The sequence below is a fragment of the Aythya fuligula genome, chromosome 6, assembly GCF_009819795.1.
Source record: "Aythya fuligula isolate bAytFul2 chromosome 6, bAytFul2.pri, whole genome shotgun sequence".
NCBI lineage: Eukaryota > Metazoa > Chordata > Aves > Anseriformes > Anatidae > Aythya > Aythya fuligula.
In genome coordinates, this window is record NC_045564.1 from 4086547 (window position 1) to 4099271 (window position 12725).

General features: G+C 40.0%; 1 protein-coding gene across 2 annotated transcripts in view; it reads right to left on the reverse strand.

The window, feature by feature from the left end:
• PMS1 (PMS1 homolog 1, mismatch repair system component) overlaps positions 1-12725 on the reverse strand; it is a 43501-nt gene that overhangs the window by 14352 nt on the left and 16424 nt on the right. For both annotated transcript variants that reach the window (XM_032190109.1, XM_032190110.1), the window contains 4 exons: positions 9330-9446; positions 5536-5658; positions 3772-3915; positions 1692-2587 (listed from right to left, as the gene is read on the reverse strand). In XM_032190109.1, coding sequence (XP_032046000.1) covers positions 1692-2587; positions 3772-3915; positions 5536-5658; positions 9330-9446 — 1280 coding nt within the window. The remainder of the gene's footprint in view (positions 1-1691; positions 2588-3771; positions 3916-5535; positions 5659-9329; positions 9447-12725) is intronic.

Sequence of the window (12725 nt, forward strand, 5' to 3'; positions counted from 1 at the left end):
CATTGATACAGCTAGTGGGAAATTTTTCATCAACTTTAACATGCATTGGACTATGCTGCATTCAGTCCTGCATGTAAGATACAAATTCATTACCGGAGAGGTCTCCTTCCTGAACTAACACAACGTTAATCTGTAGGCACACTCTCAAACATAACAGTTGTACCAGGAAAGCAACCGTGAAATCTCAAAAGCTAAAGCAGAGCAAATTAAAATTTTCTGAAACAGCTGGCAGAACCTTTTGTTTCACTTCATTAAAAGCACAAACATAATTGGAGTGGATTTCTACTATTACACTGAGCTTTCTGCTGAAGCAGAGATGGACAACACACTATTTCTCACAGGCATGGCTTTGTGATCAGAGCACGTTGTTTGTTTGGTGACCTTTACGTTAGGTAAATCAGAAGCTAGATATTAGGGTTTTGCTTCACTCTGCTACGGCTGCTGTTCAGAACAATGCAGAGGATTTCAAATAGAAGAGTCACGTAGTACAGGGTCCAAGGGAAAAACAGTTAGGTTAACAGTAATTCAGCAGGTACAGCTCCTCTTTCTTACCATTCTCCTCATCAAATCTCTCATTAGCGTTTAAAATTATAATGTTTGGCTACCGTAACTTCTTCAGTGGTCTTAATTCCCTCTCTTTACTTCCATAACATTAAGAAAATACATTTTCAAAACACTGCCAGTGACTTTGTTCTTCAAAAACAAATTCCATTTCCCACACTTTCTGCCTCCATCACAATGAGCACTCAAATCATTGCTTGTGAAACTGTTGCAGAGCTATCCTCCTCCTTTGTACGATGCCCCAAAGTGTTTTACATTTCACAAAATTACCAAAAAATAACAAAAACCAAAAACACCAAAGAAAGAAAACACCCACCTTCCATGTTTTGAACTGTCTTAGGATGCCTCAAGATCTGTTATTCTAATTAAGCTTTTACTATAATATAAATTTCACATAAAGGACAACATACACATTAACTATTCCACTACCACCTCTCCCTTAAAAAAAAACAAAAACAAAAAACAAAAAAACAAGCATTCAAACTGTACTATACTCTGAACCAGCCCTGCAATATCTGTTTGGGGGGATAAAGAAATTCCTTGTATCATTTGAATGGGTTTTATAAATACAATAATGGGGTAGCCTGGGTTGGGATACTTGCTAAATTTAGGGGAAAGGAGTTTACCAAATGTTCAAGTACTAAAGACCCTGAAAAAGAATTCTCACTTTAGAGCAATAAAAGAGAACTGCTGGTTGGAAAAAGTTCTGGAGGAACTATACAGTGCCTCAGCCACCACGGGGCTGGTTTTCATTGATGCTACATCTGAAGTGACAATATACAGCAAGCCCTTAAAAAACTGAGGTTTGTACAATTGAAAAAGTACATTTCTTGGCTGTTAGCTCTACATAATAACTCATCAAAACCGTCCCTAGTTAACTGCCGCATGGCAAGTACAGTGGCAAAATGAGTAACTCAGCTCAGCAGCGCACATCTGCGCACAGCAAAAGATGACAACTTACTAGATCAGTGCTGTTCTTGAAAAGCCAAAAATAATTTCTGTTCTGTTTTTCATCAGTAACTGGGAAGTTATATACATACATGTATATATATTTTATTCACAGCAAATGACTCATTTGCTCATTGGTAATTACCAGAGATTTAGAAGCAAGGTACAGCCTAGAAACTTACTTCTTCTTTTCCTCTTCATTCAAATTCTTCCACTGTTCTTCAATTTTCAACAGGATGTCCTTCATGCTAGTCTTTGGGTGCTCAGAAAACAATTTTGAACGATATTCTTGGGTGAAGAGGGCAAATGCAGTCTTTGGTTTCCTTATTATTCGACTACTAATTAAGTCATAAGCAGTTACTTGTCCTGTTTTATCATTTATTACATTTGTTTTCCTTATACTTTGATTTGGCATTTGTGGATCACAGCTGTGTTCACCAGCATGTTCGCTTTGCTTATTAGCTGCTCCTCCAACTTCAGGAATTAAAATCTTAACAGGTTCCAGGTTGTCTCCTAGAGAGTCTTTAAATCCGTTCCCCATACTCCAATTATCAGCAGAGATTTCAGGTAAGTCTTTAGGTACTGAGGCTTCCTCATTCTTTTCCATCTCGCAAGTATTATCAGAACTCAAAAGATGCTCATCAGCTTTTTTGCATTCAGGTTCCATTGGAGCCCTGCGAGTTGGACTAGCAGTTGTGTTCTGTCCATTCTGTTCCTCCTCACACAATAAATTTAAGGAACCGTCTTGAAAGGCATCACTCTTAGAAACCTCTTTTTCCTCTAGGCGACTACGTATATTATCACCACAAAATGCCTGATGATTTAAACAGATCTCTGTGTTTTTTCCTGCTTGACGATTTTGCACATCACTGCTGACTGAAAGGAATGAAGTATGAGCATGTAGATCATTGTTTCCAGATGGTTCCATTTCATTAACAACCACATCTGTTTGTCCTGTTTTATGAACAAACATGTCTTCTGAGGTAACATCTGTTTTATTAGCTTCACCAGAGACCGTAGCAGGTAGTGGCCCATAGAGTGATTTCAACACATTTTCAACAGCAAATAAGACAGACTCCTGGAGGGGAAAGAAAAAAAGGAAAAAAAATTTACAGAAAAAGCACACACAACGATAAAAAAAAAAGAATACATAATAACTGACAGATATTGAGAATAAAGAACAAAGTGATCTTGCTCATAATCTTTTTCAAATAAATCTGGGCGGATTATTGCAGTTCAATTTTTCACACATGTCCCAAAAGACTCTGGAGTAGGCACCTTTCACCTCAAATATTTCTTGAGAGGTGCTCCGCTTCACTCCTGTACTCCGGTATTACAAGGGCGATTAACTGCTTTCTTTATAACTCAGCGTACCAGTTGCTTCAAACTGTATCAAGTGAAGCTATTTCCACCTAACACAGTGTTAGAAGCTTATAGTAAGGACAGAAATACCAACACCAGCCCAGTTTAGCAAGCACGTTTGCAACGAGCTTCCAGGACAGTTCTGCAACAAATAATGGAAATAAAACAAACAAACCCTTTGCAATGCCAAAGAAAGTTTTAAGCTAGAACAAATGTGAGAAAGTTATGTTCATTTTAATACAAGTGGCACTTAACAGGCAATACATTTGCACAGACAAGCACAAAAACTTTCACAGAAGACAAGGACAGTCTCAGTGGTGAGTACCTACCATCACTCTGAATAACAGCCTTACCACTGCAGCTTTCTTCATTTTTGTGGCACTCACATATCAAGTGCCAAAAAGTGAAACTGAATTTATGGAACATCTATCACTACATAACATATAAAACACAGGCATATACTGTTCAAATTTCCAGTCCTGTTAGCACGAACTGGATGTCCTGAAACTTAAGTGATGTCAACAATTATTTACACTTGCAATGGCAATTATTACATTTGGTAGAAATCATCTCCTCCTCCCCTAATGCGCGCAGCGTTTGAAAAGTTTATTACTTAGTGTAATTATGAAACTAAACATGAGATTTGTTCAAGCACACATCATAATTCCATTTAGCTTCAGTCACTGCTACACAGCCATCTGGAAGCAAAGCGATACCCACATGTATGTGACAGCACATAAGCGATCTTTGAAATCAACTGGGAAATTAGTTTCAAATAATCCTCCCAAAGACTTCAGTGGCACTGTTTACCTTCAAACATTTCAGCAGTTCCAGAAGCCCTTATTATACGTATGTAAGTAAAAAGTTGTCAACTCAAAACCAGAATTAGACACAAATTACCTTATACTGCAGTAAAACTTGACTTTTATCGGGCGTTAAATTCACATCCACAGCAGATGCAGGTACAGTAATATTCAAGAAGAAAACAGGGTATAAGCGGGTACTGTCCTTGTGTGATGCCGCACTGTAGTACTGCCGAATTAACTACAGATTCATTTAGCAAAGAGATGTCAGTACAGGCAATAAAAGAGACACAAAGGCACAGATGTTACAAAATCATAACTGTATTTTCCCCCCAAATTAATGCAATGCTAAAAAGATCTGTGTGGATATATATATACACGTCAAAATAATCACCCAAAGGGGAGTTACTGGTGGTTTCCATGTTTTCACAATTAAAAAAAAAAAAGGTAAGAAAAAAAAAAAAGGAAAAAAGAACAAATTCCAAGAAATTAATGGCAGCTACTTTGACCTTCTGAATGAATACATTGATCATCTTTGGAAGAAAAGACATGATACGCTCCTACTTGGTTATTCATAAACTTACTATTTCTCTGCAACTCTGCTTGCCCTTACTGTTTTCTCTATAATCTCCCTGAAAACTCATGTCAAAAAACTACAAAGTTATTTAGTTGTTTCATAATGCAGGTCTTGCAAACTAGAACGATCAAATAAAGGTCTTTGTATTTTCCTCTTGTATTGTGGATCCTTTCCAGTATATACTGGAGAAAATATGTTAACAGACTAACAGTATAAAAGAGCTTCTGAAACTTGATTTTTAAATAAAAGTTAACTATAAAATATTATTTTAATAATAAAATAAATTAAAATAACATTAAAAATATATATATTTTAACCTTACTATTCCCACAGTCTGTTCTCAGCTAGCACTGAACTGCAGTAATAAGAGGACACAACTAAAAAGTGGACAAAAATAAAAGGCATCACCATCACCACTATGTGAACAGCCCTAAATGAAGGGCCATGTATTTCTACTTTGTATTACAGTAATCTGAACCCCACCTAGCCTCTGCTCTGGTTAAAAAGCCGTCTCTTACATGGGATCCAAACCGAGCTTTCAACTCCAGCAAGAGCCAGGTAGATCAATTACTGTGTGGCCACGGAGCACAGGATTAGCCTTGTTTGTCACTTAAGATATAAACACAAGTTCAGGGTTTACATCCACAAAACTGCCAACTGAAATCTACTCGATTGTCTCCACTTTAAAACCTACATGTACACTTCAGCATGAATGGAATTTTATTTTCTGTGGAGGGCAAGGATTAGAACAGCAACGCTGCTCCGGGTGAGGTGCTGCAAGGTTCAGTAGTGTGAGAAACCCAAGAGTATCAAATTCTGCCTACACAATGCCTAGCGGTAGCCAATGCCTCTGCACTATCACTTTCATTTTTATTCAATGCATACACAGATTTAAAGGGAAAGCAAGCAGATTTGCTGGATAAGTGAACAAAATTAAAATTTTATTTTCAGGAAAATTCTCTTACAGGAAACCATGTAGAGCTCCCTCATGGAAAACTGCCCAGGTGTGATTCTGCTGCATTAATATAAATTATTCTGTGCTCTTATTTTTTTCAAGCAGCCATAAGGATAGCCTCCAGCTCTGTGGCTGCAAGTCACTGCAGAGAACGTAACAGAGCTGAGATACCAGGAGCAACAGACTTGTGGATGAGGTTTCTATTGTAAGTGCTTCACATGTAATACTCCACTTATCTCATGTGGGCAGATATTGCAGATAGCAGAGCCCTTTCTGTCCTCAAAGAAATCATGTTTTTATTCCTTGAATAAGAAGCTAGAGGATGTTACCTTCAGTATTTCCCTCTGAAGAACTGGACGATTGTTTATAAAAATGAAACTCCTTTCTGAACCTGACAGACATGTCAGAGAGCTGTCTGACTCAGCTTTTGGGAGAAATCCAGAAAGATTTATCTGCAAGAAAAACAAATACAGTACAGAAGTCTTTAAAAGAGAATCCCCAAAAGCTTTTTATTTAGGGGTGCAACATTACAGTGCAATTCACAGGAGTCCCAGTTGTTCAAACACATGCACCACTTCTTTAGAGTTACATGTATGATTCAAACAATAAAAGCACTTTAAAAAAAGAGATTGGGATGGATGGTTCTATACCTATTACCCTTGATTCAACTGATTGAGAAATTTCCCATCTGGACTGTCAGTTGCACTGGGCTGCTGCAGTGAGCGTGTGCTTTGGGCCTGCTGACTGCAGGGCTGCCAACCTCACGCCTGCAAGAAGCTCAAGGCGTGCAGTGCTGCCCATGCTGGCGAAGGCAGCAGTGAGCTACCTCTAACTGGGAGCATCAAAACACAAAATCCCTCCCTTTCTTTACCCACAGCACCTTAAATAGCTCATCAGCAGGCATTTATGGAGGGCACCTAAATTTACCTACAGCACCTGTATCCAAATCATCTGACTTTGCAGAGTGCTGAGCACCCACGATTCCCAGCCTTCAGCAGAACCTGTGAGCACCCAGCCCTGCCAAGGAGCCCAGGAACAAATCACGCGATTCCAGTACCTAACATTAACTCCAAGGTTTAAAACTTCTCTGCTAAGCTTTTCTAGCTGTTGGGTGTTTTTTTTTTTTCCCTGTCAAAATGAGAGCGATGACTTGTGCTGCCTGCCCCACTGCCTCCCCCTCTCCCCCCCACCGAGCAACTTGGAAACCCTTGGATCGATTTCAATTCAATCTGATGAAGAAGCAGAAATCCCAACGATATTACGTTTCCACAATTTCTGTGATAACTGGCAGCTGTTTGGAGAGGGCAGCCTCGGGATAACGGCCTTACTGCGGAAAAGGCAGTTGTGACTTCTCACAAGCTGGGATCCAGCAGCACGTAAGCGCTGGCTCGCCGACCTGCCCATGTGCTGCCCCACTGCAGGTTGCCCAGACAAATAGGAACGGGAACAGTGGGGGCCGGTGCACAGCAGAGGCTGAGGTTCTGGACATACGGGAAAGGTTGGAGAATATTCTGGTAGCAGGGTGGATCGCTGAAGACAGAAATCAGACCTCGTTAGTTTTTCTTTTGGCAGAACCACTTGTATTTACTAAAAGCCGAGTGATCATGCATTTGAAACGGAATTTAAAATCCCTGGGACTTGGCCTATCCTTCCCATTCACCGACGTCACACCAGCGATCTGCTCATGTGCTCCCTTATTCCCTCTTGACCTTGTAACAAGCAATCTGTGCTAAAGCTGGAGCGTTCTGGTCAGCAACGTTGCACAGAACCAAACACCACTGGTCAAGTTAAAGAGGTGTCAAATATCTCTTGGATGATTATCAGAAAACAACATGCAGCACTTCTAGATTTTGTCCTGCAGCTTTAGCACATCCTCTTTGAATGTTCCTCCCTTATGCTTCAAATTCCTTTTCCAATTTCCAAATATCCGTATAAATCTTTCACTTCAAACGGCATTTTTATATACAGACAACATTAAAACAAAACTGAAAGTCTCTAAATAAGACATTTAAGAAGCTGCCATATTTAGAAATGGCTGACTGCTGTTACTATTTAAAGCCACGTGGAATATCAGTATGCTCGTTAAAAGTTAGTAACGATCCTAAAAGTAGTCGTAATTGCTAGAATTTTCTTATACAAAAGTTTTGTTTTCTTTTTGTTTTGTTTTGTTTTTTATTAAGGCAGAATTGCACAGACTGGAAAATATTAATTGCTAAATACATACCCGTATTAAAATCTATCTGTGTTAAGCGGACAATGTCTTCCTACAGTACTCACCTTTTTCCCAGAGGCCTGTGTACCTGCCAAACAACTTTCACACAACAGGAAAATTCCTAGGAATTCCATAGGAATTCCCTTCACTACAAAAATTTCCCAAATGAAGCTTCTCAGCCAAAATGGATCCACCCATTTCCAAGAATGGGGATGCAGAAAGCATAGATGCTGTTTTGCACATTAAAAGCTGACAATTCTTTATTTTCTTTGGTTTTCTTTCTACTTTGCGAGTAGTTCCTGATTTTTCCATGCTTTGGGGCCAACTTGAACTATGTTCTTGTTTCATTCAGTGCTCATAATGGAGAGGTTTTAAAAGACTAGCCATCTGCAAACCCTGGGATCACTCACTGCAGAAGTTTTAAGTGTGCGGTTAGCGAGATACAGCTTACAAAAAGTTGTTTATAACAACTCTGATTTTGCCTTCAGAGTAGACTTTGCAGTGAAGGATTAAGAAGCTACATAATGGACGAGTAGGAAATGAAAAGAATTAAGGAGCTGCTCTTTGGTCTGTGTACTGAATGAGGCATGGGTCTAATAGGAAGGAAAATTGGCCTATGTCTTGTCATTGAATACCTCTCCCAATTCCTGAACACAAGGGAGAAAGATAAGGGTTACGCAGGCAAGCTTAATTCTGTCATTTCAGTGTTTGGCTGCTTAATTTAGAAATGTCCACAGTTTCTGAATGTAGATCTGTGCAAGTGCAATATGCATGGATCACTTATACACCTATAAATGATGCACGTGGTATTTTACACACTATTTAGAGACAGAGAGAGAGATGGAATGTTCCCCAACTTCTATTCAAGGAATATGGATGCCTCATGATATAGCAAAGAGGTAACGTGAGAACCTGAGTGCCTCCTTCGAGCTAGTCCCTTCTAAATACCCCCATGTCTTCCCTGCAGAGCTCCCTGCACTTGCCATATGAGGCACAGCCAAGTGGGCGCTCAGGTATGAGCAGAGCATCCGGACTTGTTCGGACAGAAACAGGAAAAACTTCTTCGTAAACCCTAAGAAGCAACTTGGCTACTCTCCCCAGCCCCTCCCCACACATTTCCCTGTGTGCAGACACCATGGGCATTCTTACAAACTCACGATTTAAGTCTGAATAAACAGTTTCTTCCAGCATGGCATTGTGTTTAATAGCCACTCTGACTTCACAGAAAAAAAAAAAAAAAAAAAATCAACTTTCCAGGCTCAACAGGAGGAAGCCTCTCCTTTATAAGAATGTCTGAGACAAAAGCGGGAGTAAAAAAAAAAAAAAAAGAAAATATTAGATGAAGGACAGTATCATGGGGAGCTCCTTCAATTTCAACAGGAACAAAGAAAGTTATGTGCATGAGAATTTTTGAAAGCTAGCTAGTATTTCCTTGACACATAGGTTTATCATATATTTTGCACAACTTGCCTTCTAAGTATATGTTTATTTTACTGTTGAGGTGCCCCTGACTGAAACTGAGGAGATATTCTTTAGAAGATAAGGCTAAAAGGCCACGAGGATGAGAACGATATAAATGCCTAGTTATTAATCAAAGCCCAACCTGCCTGCAGGCCAGGAATCCTAACTTAGACAGCTCTGAGCAATCAGCAATTCTGCATTTGTCATCACAACTGTTTTTACTGCCATTTGATCAGTGCCACATGAGTCCTGACTAGATGATTCTGGGAGTGCATTTTCAATCACCAAACCAATTAATTTTACAGAGAGAGCTGTGAGAGAATCAAATGTATTAATCAGATGTCAGCCTGGAGATAATGTTCTCTTTTTGAAAGTCTCCTTTCTGAGTGCTGATTTAGCTCCTCATTGACAGGCTTTAAGTGGATTTGGGAGAAGGAAGTTTAAACTCACCTCAGGATCTTCACAGCAGTGTTGAAAAGGTACCATACTGCCCATAACGGCTGTTCCCAGAACTGACATACAGGCCATTTTGTGATCTGACACCCTGGTCTTTTGCCAAATAACTGCCTGAAACAAATGGCACAGAGTCAAATTTTTGACATTATATTTATATTTGTTGAACTCAAGTCATGTCTATTAACATGCATATGCAACTGCACACATACTGTATATGTAACATTCTGTACTTTGACCCTCTTACATTCACAACTTTCAGTGTTAACACACACGATATGGTATTTTTTGGCATGTCTTCTCATGTTGTATTACTTATTTAGAGTCGCAGCCATCAGAAAATCTAGGAGTTCGTATTCATGAATGTTACGTGGCTAATCTGGACTTCTGCACTTGAAACAATTGCTAAAAAATAGATCAATAAAAACACCACCTTTCATCTAAGATACACAGCAGTGGGCTATGTATTTTTACCGTGCACACAAATTGAGGGTTTCTGATCTTTTTGGCATGACGGTCAGCATTTGAAGGTGGACCTTACACCACAATGCCTGTGGTATTTAAAATACATGAAAAAGCCGTTTTCATAGAAACTGGGATGTTAGGGGTCCATTCACAGTGCTTGTCTGAATACTCTAGGTCTGTTTTTTAGAAAGGAAAGCAGTTTCTAAGGAGGTATCTCTATGGAAAGCAGTTAGTTGCTTAATGACAGTTTTGTAAATGTTAGATAGAAGGATATCTGCTCTACTCGGTACATACCTTACAATTCTGTTGCAAAGGTTTAATAAATACAGTACAGCAGTATAAACTGCAACTTGCATAAGAAAACTTTACCTGTTAAGTCCTCTTACGTACACAGAAAGTATTAGCTGCTTTGGGAAGTGAAATTTGGTCTCTCGCTAATGAGAGGGAACGAATGACTGTATGAAACAGCCACAAATTTAACTCTGAACCTGCTTACTTTTACCACTGTATCTCAACAACAAAAAAATTGTGTTTAATTGGCTTTCCACTTCCTGGCAACTGAGTCTACTGGATTCTTTGTATCTGCTTCTCTCATTGTTAGCCGAGTCTGTTTCACTGTGCAACATTCAAACATAAAAGGAAAGAAGTGTGGGAAGTTGCCCATTAAATCTGACACTACGATGCTAGTTTAAAAAGAGCTGTTTACATAGGCCCAATAAATTCAACATGAGTTCCCAGTATTCTGGTACAGGATGTCATGTGAAAGCACGGTGAGCAATGCACCAATCTCAAGAAACGCAATACAGAGCCTTAAAATTCCACCTGTCCTGGAGGATATTCGCTGGCCTTGAAGGGTGAATTCCACTGAAGAACACGGTGCTCTTGTAAAACGATATTCCCTTCTTACAGGACAGGTGGGATTTTAAAGCTTTGAGACTGGCGACCCTAAAACTGTTCCCCAATCTTGAATTTTCCACTTCCAAATGCACTCCTGCCTGAATCTAACTCACCTTCTGCACACAGCCTGACAGCCCTTCGCCCACACCGCGCTCACAGCCCTGCCATCCTACAGCAAGCTGGAAAACCCCCCAAATAAAAGACAATTCACACCAGGGAGGGCAGAGAATACATAACGGGGTGAAGGAGAACCACGGGCCACATGGCCATGGCTCCGTGCTTCGGAAGCAGGCAGCAAAGGACGGAGCGGGGCTGCCCAAGCCTGCTGCGCTCGGCCTCCCTCCTCACACCTGCTGCACATCTCCTCGGAGACATTTCGAGTGATGAAAGAGTTGGTCGTCTTCTTTAGAGCTCCTCTTATAAAACATATCCTGTACTGTGGCTATTTTAAAACCGATTACTTAAAATGGAAACACGGAGTGCCAAACAATTTTTTCTTTACTGGGCACATTTTAAATTAAACGCTTGTGACCAAACAGAGAAAGACACTTGTTACGTGACTAATATAAACATCACGCTGCTTATTTTAGGTTATACTAGCGTGATGCCACAGGTACAGATATAAATCGTAGCTGCTGATTAATGCAAGGTTGTTATTACACTGTCTGACCTGCTGAATGGCTGATACACGGGCCTGTAAAAAGATCACTTCAGTAAAGTGCTTTTAAAAAGCCAGGGAACATGAGAACTTATTAAATGCAAACCTGCTAAAAGTAGATGCTGCTAATGAGTTCAGGAGGTATTTTCTTCATTTGATTTTTGAGCTACCCGCATATTTGTCAAATTTTAATACTGGGAACTTCAGAGAAAAATTTAGGAACTAGTTACCATCCCCGTTAAATTACCATTACCATACATTAAAGCCCACACACTAAAGAGGCAATGCAACTCCTGAAATTTTTATACTAAGTAAACACAGAATAGTCTGTGTGCTCAGCTTTAGCCCTGACTGCACGTTCTGAAGCCACAAGGTAGGATCAGCCAATTCATTTAAAGAAAATGATTTCTGAGACCCTCTAGATGTACCAACAGGCTTTAAAAAGAAAACTCTATTAAGAAACAATGACTACTCCCTTTCATTTATTTTACAAAGTGCCTGTTCCTGCAATACCCTCATTTTTTTTAACCTTGATTATACCCTTTAGTTCAGCTAAAAATACACACCCCCACACACCCCTCATATTTTTTTTGTAGGTCATTTAACCTGGTGTCCAGGATGAGCCAAGGAAGAATCTGACTCTGGTCAGTATGATGACACTGCAAAAACAGCCTACTCGCAGATATATTATTACATGCGGACCATCTTGGGGTTTGTTAGAGCTAGCCAAATATATCCCACCTCCCTCTCTGCTTCACTGAAGGGGATTACATGATCTAGATCTTATTAAAAAAAAGTCATAATGTATATCAAACTCTGTTGCACAGACACACGTGCTGCATTTCCCTATCTGTATTTCTTCAACCCCATCCAGCTCTAGACCACAGGTGTGTGCGGGCATCCTTCTGTGCAGGATGACAACAAACACGTATGCATGCAGCAGGCCTCTCTGTTTCTTTTATGTTACACGTAGCCCGGAAGGATTCCTAGAAAAACATGAAAAAAAAGAGTATGCAAGCTCTTCCCATCGAGATCCGTGGTATTTGTCACTAAGGAGAAGACGAGCAGTTCATCGCTTTTTTCCTCAAAGACCCCAGGGAAGGCCCAAGGAAAAAATGCAGCCAACCAATCCTTCGTATTTTAGAGCTTCCACCAGCAGCCACAACGATCTGAGATCCCAGACAAAAGACAAGTCTTAGGAAGAGCTGAGGACTGGATGCTGTTGCTGAAGATGGCTCGTGCAGTGCCAACAATGATGCCAAAAAAAGTTCCTCCTGCTTACTTTACCACTACACGACGGCTGGAACTTAACCAGCCTCCCGTGGCACAACGGGGATTTTTGGATGAAAGGTGACGTGGACTTTCAGTACCCA